Source organism: Pezoporus wallicus, unplaced genomic scaffold (assembly GCF_028554395.1).
Source record: "Pezoporus wallicus isolate ANWC-B61680 ecotype Strahan unplaced genomic scaffold, APGP_CSIRO_Pwel_v1 contig_10187, whole genome shotgun sequence".
NCBI lineage: Eukaryota > Metazoa > Chordata > Aves > Psittaciformes > Psittacidae > Pezoporus > Pezoporus wallicus.
In genome coordinates this window covers 89,253-115,705 of record NW_026636878.1, presented here as the reverse complement: position 1 = coordinate 115,705, position 26,453 = coordinate 89,253, and the positions used below count along the sequence as shown (strand labels likewise).

General features: G+C 52.9%; 2 protein-coding genes across 2 annotated transcripts; both read left to right on the top strand.

Annotated features, from left to right (window-relative positions):
* Positions 1-45: 45 nt before the first annotated feature.
* Positions 46-22,857, top strand: TCF25 (transcription factor 25). Its single transcript, XM_057401967.1, has 18 exons — positions 46-216; positions 1,123-1,290; positions 6,098-6,172; positions 8,703-8,827; positions 10,342-10,407; positions 11,536-11,618; positions 12,406-12,536; positions 15,186-15,285; positions 16,210-16,303; positions 17,256-17,348; positions 17,952-18,057; positions 18,446-18,605; positions 19,802-19,889; positions 20,461-20,619; positions 21,251-21,341; positions 21,642-21,721; positions 22,315-22,387; positions 22,620-22,857. The coding sequence occupies exons 1-18, from the start codon at positions 46-48 to the stop codon at positions 22,779-22,781; spliced, it is 2,025 nt and encodes a 674-aa protein (XP_057257950.1). The 3' UTR covers positions 22,782-22,857.
* Positions 22,858-24,898: 2,041 nt separating this feature from the next.
* Positions 24,899-26,006, top strand: MC1R (melanocortin 1 receptor). The gene has a single exon (XM_057401963.1). It carries the CDS (start codon positions 24,942-24,944, stop codon positions 25,884-25,886), a length of 945 nt encoding a protein of 314 aa, XP_057257946.1. The 5' UTR covers positions 24,899-24,941; the 3' UTR covers positions 25,887-26,006.
* The last annotated feature ends 447 nt before the right edge of the window (positions 26,007-26,453 follow it).

Sequence of the window (26,453 nt, the reverse complement as noted above, 5' to 3'; positions counted from 1 at the left end):
GTGTTGCGGGGCGGGTGCGCGCAGGCGCAGTGCGGGCAGGGCTCCATGTCGCGGAGGGCCTTGAGGAGGTTGCGGGGGGAGCAGCGGGGCCAGGAGGAGCCGGGCCTGGGCGAGCTGGGCTTTGAGCTTGGCTGCGATGGGCCCCCGACAGCCGCCGCCCCCTCCAAGGGACGCCACGGGTCCGCCCGCAGCGGGGTCAGCAACCGCTTCGAGCTGGTGAGGGCTGACAGCGCTCGGGACAAGGGTTGGGGCCTGTGGGGCGGCCGGGGGGGACGGGGGCTGCGTGAGGTGGCAGCAGCCCGGGGAGGTGTGAGGGGGTGAGCTGGGGCTGTGACCGAGAGGGGTGGCAGTGCCAGGGGGGTGACACGGAGGGGACGTTTTGGGAGGGGGGGGGATATGGGGTCAGTGGCTGGGGTGGGAGGGAGGGGTTCGGGTGGTGCGTGGCTGGGGGTGACTCGGGGGCTGGGGAGCGGGAGAGGAGAGGCGTGGGTGATGTGGGGGTGAAGGGAGGGCTCAAGGGGCAGCAACTGAGAGTGAACAGGAAGGTCTGTGAAGGGGTTGGGGGGACCAGGATGAGATGTGCTGGAGCTGGGCCTGGGCGCTGGGGTGGTCAAGCGGTGGGTGAAACTGGGTTTAGGATGTCTCTGCCGCCTTTCCAGTGTCGCTAGGTCTCGGTGCTGGAGGTCAGGGACCTTGATGGAACAGATGGGACCTTGGGGTGATGGGTTCTGGTCACTCCTTGGACGGTTCTGCTGTCCAGTCTCCTTCCCCAGGGGTTGGGTGTGTGAGCACAAGCTCGTCGCAAGTTAGAGCCCAAACAGAGCCGTGCCATAGATGTGGTGTTGTGGCCTTGTGCTCCCTTGCAGCCAGTCAGTGGGTGCAGGGCTGTTCAGGTACCTCCTGGGTGACACATGTGAAATAAGGGGTCATCTTTGTCCATCTGCTGGAGAAGCTGCTCAGGCAGCTGAGCCCTGTGCTGCTTCTGCAGCATTTCTCTCCTCTGTTTGCAGATGGGAGAGGAGCAGACTGGATCCCTGGGGAATTCTGCTCCCTGGGTTCAGGACAGTACAGAGCACAGCCCCATGCTGGCTGGTTCTGCAGCTTATTTGTCTCTGTGTGCAGATCACCGCTGAGGAGTCAGAGGATGAGCCGCCGTCTAGAGAGGAGCAAGTGGACACCTGGCTTGGCACACAGGATGCAGCAGAAGGGAACAGCAACAGGGCTTTAACTGAAGAGGCTGAAGGCGACAGGCAGAGGAATGGAGAGGAGGCAGTGCAGCCGGACCAAACGGTAACTGAACCTCAGAGGGAATGTTCCTGATAAGGACCTGATGCTGTGTCCTCATGAGCACTGAGGTCAGGAGGAAAACACCCTGGGGTTTTCAAACTGAGATTGGTTCTTTGCTCCTTTTGCTGCATACCAAATGAAGCTCTACACCACACACCATACATGGACCTTGGGCTGGCGGGTGGATGCTCAGTGAAGTGTTTGGAGAGGAAGGTGTGAAGACTCCAAGCAAATACCAGGCGTAGTCTTCCCTATAATGTTGTGTTGTTCCATGTTAGGGTTCCCTCCTGTGCTTTGTATTAGTTCAGAAGTGTCTCCTTGCAGTAGCTCATAATGAAAGGAGCGCTTTAATCAACAATTTGACATTGTAAGTCTAGCTTGTATCTCACCAGAGATAAGGGTCAGGGTGAGAGAAGTGCAATTATCCTCCTGGCCTCACCTGTTGGGGCTCAGAGTTTGGAGTTTTGGTTGCCAGGCACTATGGCCAGTGGAGCAAAGACCTCTGTAGTGCTTTCTGGCAGGTTTCTGTGGAGATCTGAGTGACTGGTGAAACTGTAATGTTTGTTAGAAAAATAGAAATACAGTTTACCCTAGAAACTGAAGGAGGAATGAAACCTTTCCTCCTCACCTGGCATATCTAAACTGTTTCTTGCCTGATTTTCTAGTCTCAGACATTGATATGAAAGTCAGCTGAGGCTTAAACCTTTGGTCCTTTTCTCCACTTTCTCTTGGTGACTTAATTTCCAGTCACTGGCAAGCTTAAAGGAATGAATATTGTTTTTTTTTTTAAGGGCCCTCCTGACATGCTGTTACCCACTTCTAGTCATCCCTGTGGGTGCTAGTGATGCAGACAGCAGTAGCCTGAAGAACATAAAGAAGGACTACAGCGCCCTGGGAGAGGTGGTTAGGGGCTCTGGACCTCAGACTGTCCTTAAAAAGGCTAGGAGGATTGGGCAGGTTAACAAATGGTTAGAATGGTGTTGCCACAGTCAAGGGTTTGGGTATTTAGAACACAGGATTCAATCTGGGAGGCCAGGTCTACTGGGGGCTGGCGGAGCTGGTCCAAGGGGAAGAGCGGTTTTGGTAGGAGTCTTGCCAGGCTGGTCAAGGATGCTTTAAACTAGGTGTGTTGGGGAGGGGGGCATCATTCCATCCCAGCATTCCCAGTCAGCTGCCAGCACCTATAATAAATGCTCGGGTGTCGTGGTTTAAACCCAGTCAGGTAACTTGTTCTCTCACTCCCAGTGAGTGGTGCCGAGCTGACAACAATCGAGGTCCGTGTCCGTCCCCCCGGCCCCCGCACCGGGGCTCTCCCCTTCCCCGCTCCCGGAGGAACGGGGAGGAGGATCGAGAGAGTGCAACTCCTACGGGTTGAGACAAGAACAGTCCAGCAACCAATGTACAACACAAATCACCACCACTACTATCAACTACAACAATGATAAGGGAAAATAACAAGGGAAGAGAATACGATACCACCGGCCAAGAAAATGAGTTCCACCCGGAAGCCCCTGTCCTTCCGGGTAACTCCCAGTTACCCCCCACCCCAGGCATGACGTGCTGTGGTATGGAATACCTCCCCGGCTAGCCCGGGTCAGGCGCCCCGTCCCTGCTTCCTCACAGCTTCCCCTCCTCCCTGGCAGAGCATGAGCCTCACAGAGTCCTTGGTCAGGGTAAACATCACTTAGCAACAACTGAAAACATCGGCTTCACCAACACTGTTCTCAAGCTGGAAGTCAAAACACAGCACTGCACCAGTTAACACAAAGGAAAAACATGACTGCTACTGCTGAACCCAGGACATCGGGGCAATGTAGAGATATCCCAGCTGCTCCAGCCAATGAGCTGGCTTCAGTTGGAGCTCGGCTCAGATGCCTTTATACAAATGCCCGTAGCATGGGGAACAAACGAGAGGAATTAGAGATGTGTGCACGTCTACGGGGGTATGATGTAATGGGCATCACAGAAACGTGGTGGGATGGCTCCTATGACTGGAGTGTTGGAATGGAAGCTTACAGGCTCTTTAGAAAAGACAGGCCTGGCAGGTGGGGAGGGGGAGTTGCCCTTGATGTTGGGGACAGGCTGGAGAGTATGGAACTCTGTCTGGGGAGAGGTGAGCAGTCCACAGAGAGTTTATGGGTCAGGGTTAAAGGGAGAACAGCAATGGGAGACATTACTGTGGGGATCTGTTACAGACTGCCTGACCAAGAGGCCTCTGTGGATGAAGCACTCTATAGACAGATAGCAACAGCCTCACGCTCACAGGCCCTTGTCCTCATGGGGGACTTCAACCACCCTGACATCTGTTGGAGGGACGGTAAGGCCCGGCACAAGCAATCCAGGAGGTTCCTCGATTGTGTGCAAGACAACTTCCTTATGCAAGTAACAGAGGAGCCGACAAGGAGAGGTGCCATGCTTGACCTTGTGCTCACCAACAGGGAAGGGCTCATTGGAAATGTGACTCTCCAGAGCAGCCTTGGATGCAGCGATCACGAGATGGTCGAGTTCCTCAGGACAGTGAGAAGAGTGTGCAGCAAGCTCACTGCCCTGGACTTCAAGAGAGCAGACTTTGGCCTTTTCAGGAACCTGCTCAGTAAGGTTCCATGGGATACAGCCCTAGAGGGCAGGGGGCCCAAGACTGTTGGATGATACTCAAGGATCACCTGCTCCAAGCTCAGAAGTGTTGCATCCCAAATAGAAGGAAGTGCAGCGGAGGGCCAGGAGACCTCCTTGGATGGATAAGGAGCTGCTGAGGAAGCTTAGGGGGAAAAAAGAGGCTTATAAAAGGTGGAAGCAGGGACAGGTGGCCTGAGAAGAGTACAGGGATGTTGTCTGGGATGCTAGGGACCAGGTTAGGAAAGCTAAGGCCCAGTTAGAATTAAACCTGACTAGGGATATTAAGGATAACAGGAAGGGATTCTATAGGTACATTGTGAGTAAAGACAGACTAGGGACAACATAGGCTCCCTCTGGAAGCTATCAGGAGAACTGGCTGCCCTGGATTTGGAGAAGTCTGAGGTTCTGAATGACTTCTTTGCCTCGGTCTTCACTGGCAAAGGCTCTGACCGCACCCCCCAATACTTGGAAGGCAGAGGCAGGGACTGTAAGAACAAAGACCTTGTGCCCCTGTAGGAGAGGATCTGGTTCAAGACCATCTTGAGAACCTGAACGTGTGCAAGTCCATGGGTCCTGATGAAATCCATCTGCGGGTCCTGAAGGAGCTGGCAAATGAATTTGCTGAGCCACTGTCCATTGTAGTTGAAAGATCATGGCAGTCAGGTGAAGTTCCCAAGAACTGGAAAAAGGGAAATATAACCCCCATTTTCAAGAAGGGGAAAATGGATGACCCGGGGAATTACAGAGCAGTCAGTCTCACCTCTGTGCCTGCAAAATCTTGGAGCAGATTCTCCTGGAAGGCATGCTAAGGCACAGGAAAATCAACAAGGTGCTTGGTGACAGCCAGCATGGCTTCACTAAGGGGAAATCCTGCCTGACCAATTTGGTGGCCTTCTATGATGGGGCTACGGAACTGATGGACAGGGTAGAGCAGTTGATGTCATCTACCTGGACTTGTGCAAAGCGTTCGACACTGTCCCACACGACATCCTTGCCTCTAAACTGGAGAGACATCAATTTGATGGATGGACCACTCAGTGGATAAAGAACTGTCTGGATGGCCGCACACAAAGAGTTGTGGTCAATGGCTCAATGTCCGGCTGGAGACCAGTAACGAGTGGTGTCCCTCAGGGATCGGGGTTGGGACCGGTCTTGTTCAACATCTTCATTGCTGACATGGACAATGGGATTGAGTGCGCCCTCAGCAAGTTTGCCAATGACACCGAGCTGTGTGGTTCGGTTGATACCCTGAAGGGAAGGAATGCCATCCAGAGGGACCTCGACACGCTTGTGAGGTGGGCTGATGCCAACCTCATGAAGTTTAACCATGCCAAGTGCAAGGTCCTACACCTGGGTCGGAGCAATCCCAGGCACAGCCACAGGTTGGGCAGAGAAGAGATTCAGAGCAGCCCAAGGAGAAGGACTTGGGGGTGTTGGTCAGTGGGAAACTGAACATGAGCCGGCTTCAGTGTGCGCTCGCAGCCCAGAAAGCAGCCGTATCCTGGGCTGCATCAGAAGGAGCGTGACCAGCAGGTCGAAGGAGGTGATCCTGCCCCTCTACTCTGCTCTTGCAAGACCTCACCTGGAGCATTGTGTGCAGTTCTGGTGTCCTCAGCATAAAAAGGACATGGAACTGTTGGAACAAGTCCAGAGGAGGCCACGAGAATGATCAGGGACTGGAGCACCTCCTCTATGAAGATAGGCTGAGGAAGTTGGGGCTGTTCAGCCTGGAGAAGAGGAGGCTGCGTGGAGACCTCATAGCAGCCTTCCAGTATCTGAAGGGGGCCTGTAGGGATGCTGGAGAGGGGCTCTTCATTAGGGACTGTAGTGACAGGACAAGGGGTAACGGGTTCAAACTTAAACAGGGGAAGTTTAGATTGGATATAAGGAGGAAATTCTTTCCTGTAAGGGTGTGAGAATGGAACGGGTTGCCCAGGAACGGGTTGGCCAGGGAAGTTGTGAATGCTCCATCCCTGGCAGTGTTCAAGGCCAGGTTGGACAGAGCCTTGGGTAACATGCTTTAGTGTGAGGTGTCCCTGCCTATGGCAGGGGGGTTGGAACTGGATGATCTTAGGGTCCTTTCCAACCCTAACTATCCTATGATTCTGTGCTGATCCCTGTGCTTGTCTCCCTGTGGAGCTGTCATCCTTGCTGTCTGTAGGCACACTGACAGCTGTCCTGTTTATCTTTGCAGCCCATGTTGAGCAACAAGCCGCGAAAGAAGAAAAAGAAAAGGAAAACCAGGAAGACTTTGGCAGGAGAGACTCTGGTATGTCTGCATTTGCTCTCAGAGTTGGTGATTGTGCAAATTTCTCCATGGGGTTAGACAGAGTGGTAACTGAGGTAGCTGCAGAAAAGATTCCAAGGCAAAAATGCTCCATTTTTGCATTATACTCCTTGAAAATCATGAAACAGCAATAGCAGCTTTTGACTGTGGTCCTTCAGGCAGCCAAGACTGGCACAGCTCTGCAGGTGCTTAGGGCTGTGAAATCCTTTCAGCAGCACCTTCTTTCATCTCTGCTTCAAGGTTTCATGCAGGAGGGGTCCTGTGTAGGAAGTTTAGCTGTTTTAATTATATTTTCCTTGCTCTGCTTAGGCAGGTTTCTTGGCTCTGCAGAGCCTCGCAGAGCTCCCACTGCCAGATTCCATCATCCATGTTCCCTTCTTCTCCATGCGCAGCTGCACACTGTTTCTGCAGTTGAAGATCTGCTGACATGCTGACAGGAGCATCTGCCACATGTGATTCCTATGGGACCTGCTCCATCCACTCAGTGGTGAAGGGAGCAAGGAGACAGTGATTCTCACTAAGCTGTCTACCCCTAAGGAAGCATGCTTGGAGCAAGGACTTTGTCCAGTGTCTCTGTGTGTTGTAGATAAAAATTGAGATGAATCTGTGTGCTTGAACGTACTTTTATCTGATAGTGCTAGGCTGGTAGTCTACTTCAGCTAGGCTAGGAGCCTAAATGGACCACATTATTGGTCTTCTCAGTTGAAATAAACTTCAAGTGGGAGCTAGTTTGCTGCTGAAAGGATAGTGAAATCTTAACTATATTGACTGTATCTTAACTGTTCATGCAAGTGAGATCCTTTGCGCAGCATCCTGAGCCACACTGTGTTGCAGCGCTGAAGGGTGAGCTGTGGCTCCAGTGTCAGTGCTTGGCTGGCCACCTCCTCCCTGGGAATTCAGCTGGATGAGCTCAGGAGTGAGTTAACCAAGGCAGAGAACCCAGAGAGCTCATTTCCTCTCGCAGTCTCAGAATGACAAGCAGCAGGGTGACATTTGCCAGCTCTAGGGAGAATTCGTACCTAGAAACAGGCAGTTCCATTTGCCAGCTCGAGATAATACTACGTTTGGTTGAGTGCTTAAATGCAAAGCACGTTAAGCACTCTTCATGTACCCCCTCCATGTGGAGTGGCTATATTTAGCTGGAAGAGGCAAGCTTTCAGTTCTGTTTGGGTGTCTGAATGGAATTCTATGTTCCACCCACGTTCATCATGAGGAGTATGTGAAGTGGCCGTATAAGAAATGTGTCACTTGCTATTTCTGGGTAAAACCAGAGGAAAATCAGGATAAAAGTGTTCCACAGCTGTTGGATGTGCAATGCTGGGTGTATCCTTTGGGTTGTTGGAAGATGGGAAAGTGAGAATGCAATACGTTAGGGTTGGGTTAAAATCAAGCAGGTTTGATACCTTATTAAAGGGTCACAGCAGTACTGAGTGGTCCTGGGTTCAGCTGTAACAGTTATTGTTCTCTTTCCTGATATCTGGTGCAGTGCTGTGTTTAGGCTTTAGTCCAAGAACATTGATGTCTTCATTGTTGCTGTATAGCATTTTCCCCCATCAAGGACTTTTCAGTTTCATGCTCTGCCATGAGGAGGAGCACGGGAAGCCGGGAGGAAGCAGAGACAGGACACCTGACCCAAACTAACCAAAGGGTATTCCATACCCCAGCAAGTCATGCCCTTTATAGAAGCTGGGGGGAGTTACCCAGAAAGCCCAGATCACCCCTCGGGCTGGGCTGGGTATCAGTCAGCAGGTGGTGAGCCATTGCATTGTCCCTCACTTGTGTTCATTGTTTTTTTTTTTTCACTTTCCCTTTTAGTTTTCCATTATCTCACATCATTAGTGGTAGTAGTTTTGTATTATACTTTAGTTATTGGACTGTTCTTATCTCAACCCATGGGATTTACATTCTTTCTGTTCTGCTCCCCATCCTGCTGGGAGCTGAGAGGGAAGGAGGGAAGTAAGCCGCTGTGTGGGTCTGAGTTACCAGCTGGGCTTACACCACAAGTAGCTTAGTGTTTCCATAGGAAGTAGATGGTACCAGACTAATTATATAAGTAATTTAGGATTGAAATCATCACTCCAACAGTTCAGAATGTTCTAGGGCTTGTAGTGGAAATAAAGCAAACAAAACCGGGTGAAGGCTGGGTAAGAAGGGGCAGACCAGAGACCAGACCTCCTGCCAGCTCCTGCCCGGGATAGATAGATGCAGCTGGCATATTCAGATTTAGGATAGCAACAGTGCTGTGCTACCTTGAGCCAGTGGGGAAGAGCAGCCAGTCCTTCTGGGGACAGCTGAGAAGGGAAGGCAGGCTCTGGGCAGCATTCCTGAGTGCTGTGTGGGGAGCAGGAGGTCTCAATAAGAGAGTACAAAGGCAGTGGGATAGCAGCAGGGTGAGCAGTAGATGGTGTCGCACAGAGATCGAGAGGCACCGAAGGACCTGGAGGCAGTGGGGTGTGATCTCTGCTGTGGTGACTTACTCTGTAATAACTGCTTTGTCTTTGCCTATCTTAAGGAAGACAATGACCTGGAGGACATTGACAGCTTGCTGGAGAAGATTGAGGATACCAGTGGGCTATGGCAGCAGACCCAAAGTGGAATAATTGCAGACAGCAGGCCTCTGCTCTATGTAGAGCACAGGTATGCCTCCTCCCATCCTGATTTTGGCCTTTGGTATGATGAAGATCTCTATTCCCCCAAGGAAGAGAGCTGGGAGCCTTCCACTGTGATCTGGCCATGAATTCAGCACCTTGCTTGAAGGAGGCTGTGGGAATGGTTGTGCAGACCCCCATTTCTAACTGTTGCTCTTAGATCTATGTTTGGTTTTGAGCAGTGATTAATACTCTCTGCTGTCAGAACCTGGTTGGAGTGGGCGACTGGACCAGATTAGCCTCCAGAGGTGACTTGCAGCCTAACATACACTGTAGGAGAATCTCTCCAGAACTGCTGAGAATACTGGTGCATTAGCTTTGACATCAAATTGACCTCGCCAGGTGACAGGCTGCATTCAGCCCAGCACTAGGAGAGCAGGTCCCAGTACACCATGTGCTGTCCTCCAAGGAGGGCTGTGCAATGCCAGGAGCTAATTTCACCAGGAAAGCAAGTTAGACTTGTCTAACCTTTCCTGCATGTCACCATCAACAAAGTGGGCTAAGCACCAAGCATGTCCAGGAGCTGGAGGCTGAACCTGTCTCAGGCTTGACATCTGTAACATCTGTTCCTGTATCCCACCAGGAAACCTGCTGGGAGTGGGCTGGCTGGTATGTCCACTGTGTTTCAGAGCCCTGGACTGGTGCAGAAGCTGGTAGCTCTTCCTATTCTTGGAGATAACATTAGTAGCTGGGTCAACTCAACCAGTCCTGGTTTTGAAACCCCCAGTCACACTGTGTCAAAACTGAGTCTAGGCTAGCACAGCTGGCTCAGAGACACTGCAGTAGGACTAGAATGTTTACCCAAAGGTGGTTTTGAGCTCCACTGACTTCTCAGGTCAAACAAACATTCAGAAACTTTTGAGAGCTGGATAATCTCTGAGTAGGTGAGAGATGGCAGTGCTGGATCTCAACCTTCCCACTCCCTTTCTTCAGGCCTGGCTTACTGGGCAGCAGAGAGAAACCCCTCTCAAATACATCTCCCTTCTCTGAGCCAAATGTTAGATTAAGAAAACTGTAGGTGTTGCTATGCTTTGTTATGAGATGTCTCTATTAATCTTTGCCAGCCTCCATGCTGTGGTTAGGATGCTTGCCCTGAGTTGTAGGCTGCTACTGCTAAACTCAGCAGCGGGTACCTTGTCTTTTCCAGGCACACATACCCCAGCTGTGTGCTCCTGAATGGAGGCCGACATGGGACTATCCCAGACTAAGGCCCCAGCTGCCCTGGAGAGGGCAGCAGAAGTATGTTCCAGCTCAGTGCTGTCTTTGGAGCAGAGCAGGAGGGCATCATGCTCCTGGTGGAACAGGGCTTTTGATGCCCCCTCTTCTTGACCAGCTTTAGTCTCCTTTCTGTGTGTTATGTCAGATCCATGGTGTGTGTGACAGATGGGGGGCTTGGCCAGAGGCAGCTTGAGGTACAGAGCACTTGGGGTTGATGGAGAGGATTCGAGTGTGAAACTTTGGGCTGTGTTTAACTGCTTTTCTTTCTTGTTTCAATCTTCTCAGAAACTTGAATCCAGAGAACGAGTTGAAGAGATACTTTGGGGCTCGCACCGTACTTGGTGATCAGAGGTTAGTCCAGAACTTAATATTAAACCCTTTCAGTGTCCACATTGGTGTGTCTGTCCTTCCCTGAGTGCAGCTTGCTGAGTCCCCAGTGCCATACCTGGGCAGGGAGTCAGGGTTCAGAGTGTCTTACTCATTTAGTAGTGCGTGCTGGGGCAGGAGAATATTTGTTTTGTTAGTAAGTGAGACTTCTGCAGTTTTTTTGATAGCATTTGCTTTTTTTTCTGCTGATATCCCCGCTCATTTACCATCAAAACAACCTTCTAAAATCCTTTCACTCAAATTCATAGAGTGTAGACTCTTAGATTCTTTCTTCCTTCTCCAGCATTTGTCTCCTGTGTCTGTCCCAGAGTCTGATGTCTTACAGATTGGACCCTGAATATGTTCTAGGGGGTCTCATACACTGTTTTCAGGGGCTTAGGAAACCTCCTGCTGTTTGGGCACAAGGTCTCTGTGCAGTTATCCATTGCACTGTGGTCAGCATCATCCATAAACTCCTTGCTTTCACGAGCTGGTTAGAAAGTGTGCATGTAAGAAAGGATTAAGCTCAGAGCAGTGATGGTGAAAGCAAAAACTTTCCCTTAGAGAGTCTGTGGAAGAATATTTATTGCTTGAGGAAGAAGCAGCAGTGCCTTATGGAGGAAGCATGACTTTATTAGAGCAGCCTCAATTTCTGGTTTCCTTCTGCTGTGAACAAGTGCATTGGTTGCATTGGTTGCAGCTTAAACTGAATCAGTTGACATTTGAAGGCACTTCTGGGAAGAGAGGTGAGTCAGGGGCATGTGGGGCTCTCTCAATGGGACTGAGAAGCTGTTTGAAGCAAAGAAGCATCTGAGAACTTGGCAGGAATAAAAACGAGGGAGAAGCTATTGAAGTGGATATGCTGGAGGCACTGGCTGGCCCAGAGAGAAATGCTTCAAGTAAAGCAGAGCCTGAGTGAAAGTATGTTGTGTCTTGAAGGCAGACATGTTAAACTCCTGGGCAAAAGCCCTGTGGCATGGCTGCAGATGGGGAAGAAGTTGGATCTCTTTTTTTTTTTTTTTTCCCCTGGATCATCCTTTTTCTGGCTGGTTTCAGCTCTCCTCATTCTGTCAGTACAGAGAAACTGTGACGTGTCATGTTTTGTTTCCCCAGGCCAAGGCAGAGGCAGCGCCAGCACGTCCGCAGCACGTGGCTGACAGTTCCAAAGAATACCTGGCCACGCTATGGCAAAACAGGTGAGGCTTTTGGTACTGCTGCCTTGGCATAGGCACTGCAAGAGCCTCAGTGCATGGAAACCAGAGCTGCTTTCGTCAGCTGCCAGGCCCAGGATAGGCACTGGCTGATGTGGAAAGGGAGCTGCTCTGCAGCTGATGGAAATAACCTCCTTCCTCACAGGGAGAACTCTGTTGTGTTGTATCTTGGTATTTGAGGGGTTCTTTTCTCCCTTCCTGGAGGTAGCAGGTGATGAGAACTTCCTTTCTTAACAGCAGTGTTGCTGAAATATATATATCTACAAAGGTGCTGGAGAGGGGCTCTTCATCAAGGACTGTAGTGATAGGACAAGGGCTGAGGGGTTCAAACTGAAAGAGGGGAGATTTAGGTATATAAGGAAGAAACTCTTCTCTGTGAGGGTGCTGAGGCGCTGGCACAGGGTGCCCAGAGAAGCTGTGGCTGCCCCATCCCTGGCAGTGTTCAAGGCCAGGCTGGACACAGGGGCTTGGAGCAAGCTGCTCTAGTGCAAGGTGTGCCTGTCCATGGCAGGGGTTGGGACTGGATGAGCTTTAAGGTCCCTTCCAACACAAACCGTTCTATGTTTCTGATATCCATGGGGAAGGCAAGTGGCCTGCACTTCTATAGTGGGTTTTGGACTTTGACTCATGAGAGGAGGGAAAGGAGTGAAATTTTCTAGGAGTTTCTGAAGACACGTCTGGCTTTGGACTCAGTGACATGAATGAGCTTTCTGTGTGATAAGAGAGCAGAAGAGGTGCTCTTGCTGCTGTGCATCTCCCATGCACCCTGTAGGTATCACCATGCAGCTGGTGGACACCAGGAGAGGAGTTCAGTACTTCACATTCGAGCACCATCGCGAGTACCAGCAAGTGCAGTTCAAGTTTCTGGATGCTGTAGAGTCTATGGACCCGAACAACATTGTGGTAGGTTGTGAAATCAGGTTGCCCATGCTTTTACCTCCTGCAGCCACTTTCCCTGGCAGGGGAGGTGGGCTGATGCATACCAGGGCCTCTCTTTTTTGCCAGTCTCATTTTGAGCAGTAGAGCCCTGTGCCCCCTCCATGTGGGGTGAGGTAGTGTTGCTTGCTGAGCTCCACTAAGATAAGTGAGCACCTTGGTGCAAATGAAGTCCAGTGGATGGTGGCAGAACCTTGGTAGCTCTGCCCAAGAACATGCCATGTAGCCATCTGGAAGAGGAGCCCATTGAAAGGCTTTGGCTGAAAGGGTAGGAATAAAGCTCCCTTGTCTCAGCTCTTCAACTGAGGAAAAATACTGTATAAATGGATCTTTAAATGGGAATCTAAACTATAGCTGTTCTATTTATAAACTTGCATAAGTGAAAATGTGTCTTGTCTTGATATTTCAGCAAAACAGTCTTTGTATTGAAAGTTCTTCATGTGTGTCCAGCCTTGTTGGGTGGAATGGTAACATTTATAGTCTGTAGTGATAAACAGTGGTAAAATTGCTGTGCACGCTGCAGAACCATAACGGAGGTATTTTTGCTCTGAAAACCCTGGCCACATGAGCTCAGATACATACCCTGGAGACATTTCTTAAAGAGGCCATTGTCTACTAAATAAAACTTAACTTCTTTCTGCTTTCCCACCCTCTGCTCATGGTCACTGTTCTCTCCAGCTCATAAATGCTGCCTGCTGACTGGATGGAGGGATTTGCATTAAATGATGCAAGATAATTCCTCTGCAGCAGCGATGCACCAAAGAGCCAGTATCTTAAGGGCAGCTCAAACATGGTCTTGCTTTGCAGAGCAGGCTGGGGTTCCTGTGATGCATTCTTATGTTTATGCTCTGTCCCTGTTAAGTGGGTCTGGCTATGTTTGAAGATACTGGCTTTATTCTGACAGAGGGGAGATAGAGATGAACTCTTAGGCAGAAGTTCTTCCCTGGAAGGGTGCTGAGGCACCCTCCTCTGGACAGATGTCTGTGCCCATGGCAGGAGGTTGGGACTGGATGAGCTTTAAGGTCCCTTCCAACCCAAACCATTCTATGATATTACTGCAGCTTTAGTCTTCTACTCTTCTTTTAAGGGTAAAATTTAACCTCTGGTTTTGCTGATGCCAGAAGTACTTCAAACCCCAACCAGTTTATCTGCAATAACCACAGTCTCAGTGTAATTGCCTTGCTGCTGTCACTCAGCATAAAAAAAACTTATTCTGGGGGGAGTCCTGCTCAGTGAGTGCTTTTACTGCTCTTGCTAGTGGATTGAAAGGGTCTTGCTGGACAAGTTGGGTGTGAAGAGTGCTTTTTGACATCACCATGACCACTGGTGCTTCATCTCTTCCAAAAAGGACTGAAAAGGAACTTAAGAGCAAGCAAAGAGAGGGTAAAACATCAGGCAAGTGGCACTGAGGCAAAGGCACTGGGCTGGGACGGTCCAGAGAATAATGGTTTAGTACTGTAGGTGGTTGCACTGGCCACCATCCTGCACAACTTCTGGACCTTTTGAAGCTGCATTTTTCAGTTTATGGGAAAGAAAATCCTCAAACTAAACTGTGAGGAAATGTAAAGTGGTTTCACTATTTTAATACCGAAACTGAGTTTGAGGTGCTTGGGAAAAGTAGCCCATTTATAATTAGTGAATGCAGAAGGGGTTTGTGGTTAAAGTTCTATTCTGAAGTCTGGAAAAGAATTAATACATTACTGCTCAGGAGCTGGATCTTGCAGTTGCAATAGATGTATCAAAATGTCCTCCTGATACCTGATGAAAATGCCAAGAATTATTAAGAGATAGAGAATAAACCAAAAATGTAATTATGGCTGATGTGTGCCTCTTGACTCCTGAATGTAGTCCTGGGCCCTCCCCTTCAGAAGGGAATGGAGGAGCTGGGAGAGATTCAGAGGACAGTGGAGATGATCAAAGGCCTGGCATGGCCCTGGCACTGGAAGAGCTGGGTTGACTGGAGCAAGCTGCCTGAGGGAAGCTGTGATCAAGGGCTTAGATCGTGCTCTGAGTGGGAAGAGATCTCCCTGCTGTTCCTTTCAGCACATGGACAGAGCTGGCAGGTTGGGATGAAAAGAAGTTCTTCACACTGTGTGCTTAAGTGGCAGCTTTCTGTGTTGCAGAGCTGAGGTGCTGGAAAGGTACCTGCGTCAGGAAGGGAACAAATTCATGAGGGGAGATGCCACTAATGTGGACGGCATCTTTGATAGAGGGGTCCATGAACCCCTAACAGTTGGCATCTTAGGGTGTGCTGGGAGCCATCATGTATGCCCAGCCTTGTGCCCTCTTTCCCAGGCATCTAATTTTGGAGACAGGGTGAGATGGACCTCTGCTCTGACCCAGTATGGCTGTTCTTAGGTTCTTTTAATGCATTTTTTCAGCTTTTCACATGAGGTGTGTCCCGAGCATTGCATTACAGTCTGAGCATTGCCTCTGATGGTGTGGGACAGGGTTTCTTCACCTTCAGATCCCGGAGGAGGAACAGCCTCTCTCTCTTGTGTGTGGTGTAAGGGCATTTGCCTCCCTGCCAGGCTTTCAGAGCTTACCTTGTAGGCAGAGTGCACGAGAATACAGTGATTTGTGCCATCGTCTAATAAAGGTCATGTTCTTCTGTAGCTGCTGCTTCAGATGAACCCATATCATGTGGACTCCCTTCTGCAGCTTAGTGATGTGTGCCGGATGCAGGAGGATCAGGAGATGGCCCGTGATCTCATAGGTAAGAGCTGAGGTGAGGAGCAGAGGTCCTGATGTGAATTAATGATCAAAGGCTTTTGGCTTTGGTTCATAGGGAAGCAGCAAACCAGCAAAGTTGGCTTGGCTCTGTGTTTGCGACTGGAGCTGTGAGCCCTCAGCCTTCCATTGTCCTGCAGACCAGCAGCTTTTCCTGGAGGCTTTTAAACAGAGACAGACATGCTTATCTGGGGCAAAGCACATCAGTGATCACCTTCAAAATGAATAGAAGGATTGTCTGGACATGGTGGATTCCCACCAGCAGGAAATCCCTTACAGGAGGAGAGTCTGACTTAGTAGCTACAACATACATCAGTGCAAGGGGCTGCTGCAGGAAGCCTACCCCTCTGCAGTGAGCCAGCGCTGCCCTCCAGGCCAGCCTGCCTTGCCTTCCTCTGACCAGCATCTTGCAGGTCAGGCCCTGCTTGCTCCTCAGGGCTGCATTGAGCAGGAGGCACCCCAGAGGATGCTGTCCCTTGTATGACCATGCTGCAATCTCTCGTGTTAGGGGGGCTGTTTGGTGTTAGATGAGGCATGTGCTCTGCAGCATGATAGCAGAAGCAAGAGGTAAGGTGAGGATGGGATCTTTGGCTTCCCCTTGTGAAAATAATTGTGGCAGAGGCAGCTGTACCAGTGTCAGTCCCAGACCTCCAGAGGAGTTACTTTCCACAACTGGAGCATCATCTAATTTCCCACAGAAGGGAAGAGGGTTCACCTCCCTGGGTGTATCTTTTGCAACCACATAGTCTGCAGTAGCTTTGTGCTTTGCTAGGCTGTGAGCAAGCGTATATCATGGGGGTCAGAGCTCTTGGTGTCTTCTGGGCTAAATGAATTGCCTTTCTGTGAGCTCTGGGACTGTGTGGTGTGCTGGGGTGATGGCATGCCCTGACACTGTCCTTGCTGCCTGCAGAGCGAGCGCTGTACAGCATGGAGTGCGCCTTCCACCCTGTCTTCAGTCTGACCAGTGGGACCTGCAGGCTGGACTACCGGCGGCCTGAGAACAGGTATGTGGCACATCTGCCTGCCCCATGTCTGCTGGAGAGCCGTCACAGTGTGTCCTGGCCTACTTTGGACACGGAGACCCAGATTCCCAATGTCTGCTGCGTCATCCATGGTGGCAGGGGGACCTTGAATGTCCCTTTCTGTCAGAACAGGCTCTGGCAGTTGGTGACAGTGCCCTCAGCAAGGCAGCAGCTCCTGAGATGGGTGCTGGGGTAAATGCAGCACTTGCTTCTTTACCAAGCTCTTTCCCAAGGGGTTTCTTACTGTAGCAGTAGCTGTTCCTTCCTGTCACGTCCTTTTCATGTGACCAGTGCCCCTTAGTCCAAAATGGCATGCATTGTCACAGTGTTTTTATGACTGTTCTTGGTCACTTTGCTTCCTGCCCGGCACTCGCCTGGCTCTTTACATAATGACAGCTCTGCAGCTGCAGGGAAAGGTGACTTTATTCTGGGAATTTTCCAGTCATCTGACCCATGTCATGTATCCCGAACTGCTGTACCTGGAGGTTGCTCACATTTCCAGGACCTGCTCACTGACAGGCTTTGTGCCCTCTGTGACCTGAACGCTGCGATCTGTAACACCAGTTTGGGTGCTAGTGCTCCTCTGATAACACATCATGCATGCTGCAGCACTGTCCCTGTGGCTGGGCAGGCTGGGACAAGGCAGGATGCAGATGTTATGGGTTTCCCTTTTTTTGTTGTCTGAGTTGTCGGCCCTGGTCTGTGGAGTCCATGCCCTGATCTGTGCTGCCCCTACAGTTGCACAAAGAGATAAAAGCAGTAAGAGGTGGGAACGTGGAGAGGTCTGTGGCACCTTGTACTGCACCAGGCCAGGTTTCCTGGACCCTCCAGGCTGCACTACAGTGCTAATGCTCAGGGAGCTGGGGCTCGCTCTGTGTCCCCATTTGTGAGCTCCAAATATGGCTTCTAAAACCTCTTGCTGTTTGCCACACAGGGCTTTCTTCCTGGCCCTCTTCAAGCATCTGATGTTTCTGGAGAAGAGAGGCTGTCCCCGCACAGCCCTGGAGTTCTGCAAGCTGATTTTGAGGTAGGTGTCCTCACCAAGGGCTGTGCCCCATTCCGTGGGGGACAGGACAGGGCATTGCAGGCTGGGGGAAACACACTTCTAACAATGCACCAAACCTGACCTGGGCAGGACAAAAACTCTGGAGGTGCGCTGCCACTCTCAGGCTCAGTGAGGGCTGTTTCCACTCCTCGACATGCAGTGTCACAGGTTAGCTTTGGGCACAGCTTTGGTGCTATTTTGAAGAGAGGTGGTTGTAGAGAAGGAGATTTAAGCAGATGGGACCGGGGTGACCCTTGCACTTGACCACTGAGCTGCGTGCCTGGATGGTTGGTAGAGCAGAACTCAGAGTCTCAGTGGTGGTGTACAGTGGTGGCTTCAGTCTTCCTCATAGGTGGTGATGGGGCACTGTCACCCCTCTGCAGGGACACAAGAGAGGGCAGGGCATTGAACCGTCATCCTGGCCATGTGGGAACAATCGTGTTCCTGTTCTCCCTGCTTGCTGAGTCACGCAAGTTCTCTGGATGCTAGTGGGAAAGTCTTGTTTGACTTAGAAACGAGGGCAGCTATTTCAGCTGTTGTGACACTGACTTTTATTTCCCTTCCTTGTGTTCTCTCCCCCTGAAGCCTTGATCCAGAGAATGACCCACTGTGTGTGCTGCTGATGATCGATTTTCTGTCCCTCCGAGCTAGAGAATACACCTTCCTGATCCGCATGTTCCAGGAGTGGGAGGTGAGATGCCAACAAGCAACCCTGGTGAGAGGCAGAGGGGTGGAAAATCTGCTTCCTGATGCAAGAGCAGGGAGGCCTGTCTGGGCTGTGTCACAGTGCAGGAGGGATTCCTAAGGAGGTTAGCCCTTTGCAGCTGCCTGGCAGTCAGGCTGCCATCCCAACAACACTGGAATGACCTGTGAAGGCTTGGGGGGAGGGCTGTTTTTGTAATCCTGGTACCCTGCAAGCAACTGTACAGATTCAAATTGCTTACTCAGCGATGGGGGCACCAAGCCAGCAGCTGTAAAGTAACTTAATCGAGTGAGCAAGAACCTGTGTGCAGCCCAGCCCCATCGGGATGATTCTGCATAGCATCATTTCTCGGTAAACGTGTCCCTCTGATCTGCAGAGTCACCGGAACCTGTCCCAGCTGCCCAATTTTGCCTTCTCGGTGCCACTGGCCTATTTCTTCCTGAGCCAGCAGGAGGAGCGCTCCGAGCTGGAGCTGAGCCAGGCCCGGGAGAAAGCCACCCGGCTCATCCAGCTCGCGTTGGTCATGTTCCCAAGCGGTAAGTCTGTCCCCTCCGGTAAGTCTGTCCCCGCAGGCTTTGCCGCTCTCTCCATCTGTGAGAGCGCAGGCTGGGTCGCAGGCAGGCAAATGCAGAGACAGCAGTTTGCCTGTGGCTTGCAAATGGTGTTCACCTCTGTCTGTGGAAGATGGGAGCCCTGACTCGGAGGGTGACCAGGCAGCCTGGTCATGGTGGCAGGTAGAATCCCAGACTGGTTTGGGTTACAGGGGACTTTAAAGGTCATTCAGTTCCAACCCCATGCCATGGGCAGGGACACCTTTCACTAGAGCAGGTTGCTCCAAGCCCCATCCAACTTGGCCTTGAGCGCTGCCAGGGATGGGGCAGCCACAGCTTCTCTGGGCACCCTGTGCCAGCGCCTCAGCACCCTCACAGGGAAGTAGTGGTGGTGAGATTCAGCCTTCCTGCACCATGGCAAGGCTGGTGAGAGTGTGGTGAAGCTACACAGGGCACCCTGCAGCTCTGAGCCTTTGACGTGAGTGCTAGGAAGAGACTGGTGATTGTTCTCTGTGCTGCACAGCCTCCTTGGAGCAGCTGATGCCCCTTCATTAGAGATGGTCATGGGCAAGTTGGGGGAGCATGAGAACCAGAGCCTTGGAGCAGGAAAATATTTCACCCCAGGGTTGCCCAGACCAGAGACAGCAAGTCTCTCTTGGCTTTCCCTCCCAGACACTGCTTGGTTTTAGATATGCTCTTCATGGGTGCCCATCTCTCATGCTTTCATCAAGCTGGTGCTGCTGTCCATGAAAGGAGATGCACAGCCCCTCTGGGCCCAGAGGAGGGTGTGTCTTTATAGGCAAGAATAACCAGCTCCCAAACAGAGGTTTAGTTTTATGGTGGCTGAAACCATCTTTTTCGTCATGGTGACTGAAATAAAACCCTTGTTCAGGTTCAAAGGCCAGCAGTGTTAAGTGCAGAAAAATTCAACTTATTGCATCAGGGGGAAAAAAAAGTTTGTTGTTCTTTTACATTTACCCTGAATCTGTTTCCCTCATCCACACAGAGATCAGAGCACACCACAGCCCCCAGCAGCATCCTCACACCCCATATGGGTCTTCTATCAGTGCCTTGATGGGGTGCTGCCCCCCCAGGATGGAGCTGTGTCCCTGCAGCCCTCACCATGCTGTGGTGCTCCTCACCAGGCTGTTGATAATGAGCTGTCTGTCTTTCTCCTGCAGTTCTTATGCCGTTGTTGGATCACTGCAGTGTGCAGCCCGATGCCAGGGTCACGAACCATTCCTTTTTCAGGCTGAATGCTCAGATCAGGTAAGCCCTGGAGATGTTGTCAGTAAAGAGAAGGAATTGATCTTACTGGTAGTGGGGCTTTTGCTTGCTCAGGCAGCTAATGGAGTTACAAAACTGCGGAGGAGAATATTTGGTTTTCCTGAGTAGGCTCTTAGATGCTTTGATAATGAATTTCCATAATGGCCACCAGATAACGCTGATAGACGCACCTCACTTTAATGCAGATGGGTCAGAAGTTCATGCTGAAGCTTGTTGCTGCCTGTAGTGAGAGGGAGCAATGTGTGTGTGCTCTCAGGGCAGGCTGTCTCCTGCCAGTCTGGATTTCCCTGACATGTGGTCTTCCTAAACACACAAATGATCTCCTCCTCGTGTCAAGGCAACATTAACTTTCATCTCATGATTTTATCCCAAAAATAGACAAAGACAGAAAAACTGATGAAGATAGATGGAAATAGCAAAGCAGGGAGCTTGCAATTCCTCTCTTTGTGTTCTCGAGCCAAAGCACAGTGCAGAGACAAGCCCTTGCCAGCCCTCACAGGGACCTGCAGGTGGGAAGGAGGAGAGTACCATGAGTAACAACTGTCTCCCGTAGCCAGCCTCCTGCCCTGAACCAGCTGACATGCCTCTATGTGGGAAGGACTCACTCACTGTGGAAGGACCCAGCTGTCATGGCATGGCTGGAGACCAATGTCCACGAGGTGCTGTGCATGGTGGATGCCCAGGACCCGCTGGTGGAAGAGTCTGAGCACAAGTGAGTGCAGCAGGAGGAGGTGAGCAGTGCTCACACCAAGCATGGGTGGTTGAACACGGGGACAGAGCGGGCAGGGAGCCCCTCAACTACCCTTCTGATGGTGGCTGCTGATGCCAAATGTTACACAGTGGGCCTAGGGAGGCAAAAGCTTTTCTGTATTTTATGTAGAAGTGAATTAAGAGCTGTACCTCTCACCAGGGAGTATGTACTACATGGGCTTCCCCAGCCTTGGCCAGCACATGTGCTGGGGAGGGCCAAGGGGCTGCTGGCTGGTAGAGGCAGGAATGGCTGCACAGCTCACACGCATGTGCTGCACAGGGCAAGCTTAGAAACACATCCCAACTCTGAGAAGCAGGAGAGAGGCATTAGGTCTTGTCCTAAACTGGAGTTAGTTTGCTCTGCTGGCCCAGTGAGAAAGATCTTTGCAGTGTCCCTGAACTGTTCTGCTCCTTGGTCTGGAGGTCAGCAGCTGCCAAGCAATTTTAGCTTGGCTTCAAGCCGATTCCATCCAGTACAGCGTGTGCTCCCAGAGCCGGGGATGAAGCTGATGGTGCACCTAGAGAAGCAGAAATTAAAATGTGGCTGTGCTGAGCTGTGCTCAGTGCGGTCCTCTGTCCCCTCCCCGCTTTAGGAGGAAGATGCGGTACCAGAGCGCACCCAGGAACATCTACAGGCACATCATCCTCTCAGAGATGAAGGAGGCCACGGCAGCTCTGCCTCTGGTGAGGGGTCTTGATGGGGCACAGGCACTGCCACTGTGTGCACTGTGGTGGCACTCGCATCCCTGCTGTGCACGCAGATGCTGGGCATGTCTTAAACCCCAAACCCAGCAAAAAGTATCCACCTGACCCTGGAGTGTCCTCTCTATAGCTCAGCTTCCCAGGCCGTCACACAGGGCATGTGTGGACAGGCTGGGCACTGCACTCCCCCAGGCCTGTCCAGCTGGTCTGATCATCCCCATGCCTCGGTGCTTGCTACTGCTGGCAATGCAGCTTCACCCCTTCTTTTTCCTTCCCCCCCAGGAGGTGACCTCACAGCCTGTGATGGGGTTTGATCCGTTGCCTCCTTTGGACTCCATCGTTTCCTACACCAGACCAGAAAGGTACCTCCTCCACTACTTGCTTCTGGGCTGGCACAACCAAAATGTTCCTGGCAAGCCCTCAGCCCCATGCCTGGGTGCACGTGGGTGCTCGGAGCTGATGGTCCTCCTCCATCTCGGAGGAAGAGCTACCTGGCTTGTGGCATATACAGGCGGGACTGGTCCTGCTGCTTCTCCTCGGTGGTCACCACTGGAGATGGTGACTGTTCACAGCCATTAAAGCAAAAGCCACAGATCAACTTCAGCTGTTTCTTCACCAGGGTGGTCTGGGATAAACACAGGCTGAAGCACAGCGAGCCGCAGTGTGCACGGCCTGTTGAGGTGAACCCATACATGTCTTATGCATTGACCCAGCTCAGAGCAAACCTGGCAGTGGTTTTAGTGACTGCTGTAGCCAGCTGCTGGCTGCCCAGGGGGGAAAAATCCCCCAAATCCCCAGGAATCCCCCAAATCCCTGCTTCAAGGCTGGCTCGGGGGCAGTCGGGTGCTGTTCTGGACATCATGGTTCTCTCCAGCATCCCTGTGCTGCCTCAGCCCCAGCGTGAGGTCGAGTACCAAGCTGCTCCCTTGACCCTGCTGCAACTTCTGTCTTTCAGGACAACTCATCCATCCAACGAAAGCACTTTATCTCTCTTCTTCCGCTCGCTGTTGCCAAATTTTAACTTACAGGTATGTGCACTGGGTTCCTGCAGGCGAATCTGAGCACGCTTCTGCTGTCGGTACACAGCAGTTTCCACTGCATAGTGTTTCTGCAAAGGGAGTGGCTCTTGGCATATGCAGGGTGTATTAAACGTCAGGTTGCAGAGCAGCCTGATGCTTTTTGGCAAGCAGCAGCGTCTCTCCCTGCCTGCTGCAGGCATGCAGCTCCCTGCATGGCCGCTCTGTCTCTGCTGTCTTGCAGGAGGATCTCAGGCCTGATGGGGATGAAGAGGCTGGAGCAGGGCAGGACCTGAACCAGGGGGTGAACAGGCTCATGGCAGCCATGCGGGACATGCTGGCGAACATCCAGTTCCAGGAACCCCCCCGAGATGACAACCCCGAAGGAGATGGTGACTGGGACTGAGCCGAGAACACGTGTCATTCCCCACCCCTCTGTGACTGCCCCCCAACTCCTGTCCACTCCAATAAAGTGGACACAAAGCTCCAGGCGCCCACTCACTGTGGGGATGGGCTCTGGTGGGAAGGGGCAGGGCTGCCACCATGGCACCTTTCACCTCTCAGTGGGGGCTGAGGGCTGTCTGAGCAGGCAGAGCTAATCTACAGCAGCTGTCCCTCTGCCGCCTGTCAGCTTATTCCCTTCTGGCCTCCTCCAAGCATATTTGATGCCTCCTTCCTCTCCGGCTCTTGTCTTGTTTAATGGCTGGAGGCTTTTTTTCCATGCTCCTGAGCCTGTAGCCTCCTTCCCTCCATGAAACAGCACTGGATCTTCCAGCTCTCTGACAAAGAGCTCAGGGTCCCTGCTTTGGTAGCATTGGGGCACGGCAGAACACAGAATGGTTCAGTTTGGAAGGGACCTTAAAGGTGATCTAATCCAACCTCCCTGCCATGGGCAGGGACACCTTCCACTAGACCAGGTTGCTCCAAGCCCCATCCAACCTGGCCCTGGACTCTACAGGGCCTCCCTCAGAGCTGTAGCTCTCCCTATGCTCCTGGAGGGGTGTGCAGGGCGGCTCCTCTGTGCACTGCAGCCATTCCATCATGCTGGAAGCAGAAATCATCCCTCCTCTTTGTTTTCTCCATCCCTCATCTCGCCACCTTCACCTTACAGAGCAGGGGATGAGATCAGCTTTTACCTCAGCCTTGTTGCCCGCGAAGCTTTTTCCCCTTTTTCTGCTGTGTAACGCTGTGTGTTTGGCTCTGATGCTGAGCCAGGCTGTGCTGCCCGGAATCAATCCGGGAGGGCTCCCTGGGGAGCAGCCTGGATGCTCAGGGAGGAGGCTGGGGCAGGCACAGGCCCATCCATATCCTGGCTCCCTGTGTTGTGCCCTTGCATCACTCACTTTTGCAGATTCGGCACTTTCCAGCTGGGCTACCAAGGCCTCCGTTTGTGAAGCTAAACATTCCCGGCACATACTGGTGTGCCGGGAGGGGTGGGGGGAGGAAGATGGGATCTGTTCATCCCGATTCCTGCTATTTACATTTCCCGGGGGGCGAGCGGGATTTTGCAGGTCATCCAGCACCATGTGTTCACCGGCTGTGGTTCAACGCATGTCACGTGTGACCTGTGCTGGTGCTTGCGGTGAGGAAGGCACCATGGCAGCATGGGACCCCTGTTCCCAGAGCATCCGGAGCCGCAGGGTGCTCTGTGCCGTGGTGAAGGGCTCCCAGAGCCTCACAGGAAGGAGCGGATGCAGCCGACCGCAGGATGGGCCTTTTCATGCAGATGTGAATTGCCTCTTTGGCAGCCTAGCGGCTCCAGGCATCAACACCAACCCAAGGCACATGATGGTCACATGGGCCCCATGTCCCCCAGCCCTCCAGGGCTCCAGCTGGAGCACGGGTGCAGCATAGCATTTAATGGTGCTTTTGACAATGCCTGCTGCACCCATCGCTTGCCCCGATGGTGCGAAACACCTTCCCTGGGGCCAGGCCGGGCCCTTGGAGCCCATGAGGCCAGTGGTAGAGATGGGGATTGCGAGAGGCTCCTGTAGCAGGGATGATCCTACCGGAGTCTTGAAAGCGCATGGACACCCGAAGACACGCAGTCCATCAGGATGCTAGGATCTCCCAAGCACACACAGGACTCCAGGACACAGAGGACCACACACCACCCAAGCGTCACAGCACAGGGGTATGTGGTCTCCCTGGGACCCCAGGGCACACGTGGTGACCCCAAGCCCATGACTCCCCAGGGCTGTGCTGGGGGTCCGGCAACCCCGGCCTCTGCAGCAGCTCATCCCGCTGCCAGGGTGCCACCGTCATGCAGGTGACCACCCTCCTCGGGAGGAGGAGCCGCGGGAGCCGGCTTTAAAGTGGGGCAGAGAAAGGGCCCTTTCTTCCTCAACACCCTGGCCCAGTGGGTGCGTGGCAGCAGGACACTGGGCAGAGCTGGCAAGGAAGCAGCTGTGACACCGGGGCGGGGGGGGGGGGTAGGGGGCGGGAACCCTGCATCCCCAATTCCTCTGCGTCCCCTCGGCAGCGCTGGCAGGCATCGTGGCGGGGCACAACGGGGGTTCTGGGGCTGTGCGGATGCTGTAGGGGGCCCTGGGGCTGAGCTGGGGCCATGTTAACATTGGCCCCCCTACGTCTGCTGCGTGAGCCCTGGAACAGCAGTGAGGGCAACCAGAGCAATGCCACAGCTGGGGTCAGCAGTGGCTGGTGCCAGGGGCTCAACATCCCCAATGAGCTCTTCCTCACACTGGGGCTGGTGAGCCTGGTGGAGAACCTGCTGGTGGTGGCCGCCATCCTGAAGAACAGGAACCTGCACTCGCCCACATACTACTTCATCTGCTGCCTGGCCGTGTCCGACATGCTGGTGAGCATCAGCAACCTGGTGGAGATGCTCTTCATGCTGCTGATGGAGCATGGCGTGCTGGTGATCCACACCAGCATCGTCCGCCACATGGACGACATCATCGACATGCTCATCTGCAGCTCCGTCGTGTCCTCCCTCTCCTTCCTGGGGGTCATTGCCGTGGACAGATACATCACCATCTTCTATGCCCTGCGCTACCACAGCATCATGACGCTGCAGCGGGCTGTGGTGACCATGGCCAGCATCTGGCTCGCCAGCACGGTCTCCAGCACAGTCTTCATCACCTACTACCACAACACCACCATCCTCCTCTGCCTCATCAGCTTCTTCCTCTTCATGCTGGTCCTCATGCTGGTGCTCTACATCCACATGTTTGCCCTGGCCCGACACCATCTCCACAGCATCTCCAGCCAGCAGAAGCAGCCTGCAGTCTATCGTGGCAGCAGCCTCAAAGGAGCCGTCACCCTCACCATCCTCCTGGGCGTCTTTTTCATCTGCTGGGGCCCTTTCTTCTTCCACCTCATCCTCATCGTTACCTGCCCCACCAACCCCTTCTGCACCTGCTTTTTCAGCTACTTCAACCTCTTCCTCATCCTCATTATCTGCAACTCTGTGATTGACCCCCTCATCTATGCCTTCCGTAGCCAGGAGCTTCGGCGGACGCTGCGGGAGATGGTGCTGTGCTCCTGGTAGGGAGCGGGACACCGGTACTGGCCCTGCCGCCCCACCACGGGACAGAAGGACGGATGAGATGGGATGCACCGCGGGGTTTCCGGCTCTGGCACCCGATGCGGGCTCAGGGACTCGCGGCTCCCAATAAAGGCTCTTTGCACTGATGCCGTGGCTGGCACCGCCGTGCAGCTCCTGGGGACCACTTTCCGGCCCCACCGTCTCTTCCACGTTCGATTGCTCCCGGTTGCCACCTGCACCGGCCGCGGGGCCTCGCGGCGGGGTGCGGCCGGCGGGGCGCCGGGGCCGGTGCGGGGCACAGCCCGGACAAAGCGCCCCTCACCGCCGCCTTTGTTCTCGGGCCGCGCCCGCCACCGCCCGGCCGGCCCCGGGGGGATGCTCCTGGCACCGGGGACCCCCCCGGAGCGCCCCCCCCCCCCTCCCTCCCTCCCCGGGCCCTGCCTCTTCCACCCCTGCTGCGGGACGCGGATGGGGGGGTGTCACCCCCCCCGGCCGCCGCCGCCCCGGGGCGCTCCCGCCGCTGCTGCGTGGTCCCTGTGGCCGGTTCGTGCCGCGTGTCCCCTCCCGTGG

What these genes read in the sequence shown, in the direction of transcription:
- MC1R (XM_057401963.1), top strand. Translation starts at nt 24,942, where the DNA reads ATGTTAACATTGGCCCCCCTACGTCTGCTGCGTGAGCCCTGGAACAGC.
- TCF25 (XM_057401967.1), top strand. Translation starts at nt 46, where the DNA reads ATGTCGCGGAGGGCCTTGAGGAGGTTGCGGGGGGAGCAGCGGGGCCAG. An exon ending in GTGGAAGAGTCTGAGCACAA is followed by an intron (nt 20,620 to 21,250) that starts GTGAGTGCAGCA and finishes TCCCCGCTTTAG; the next exon opens with GAGGAAGATGCGGTACCAGA. An exon ending in TCCTACACCAGACCAGAAAG is followed by an intron (nt 21,722 to 22,314) that starts GTACCTCCTCCA and finishes TCTGTCTTTCAG; the next exon opens with GACAACTCATCCATCCAACG.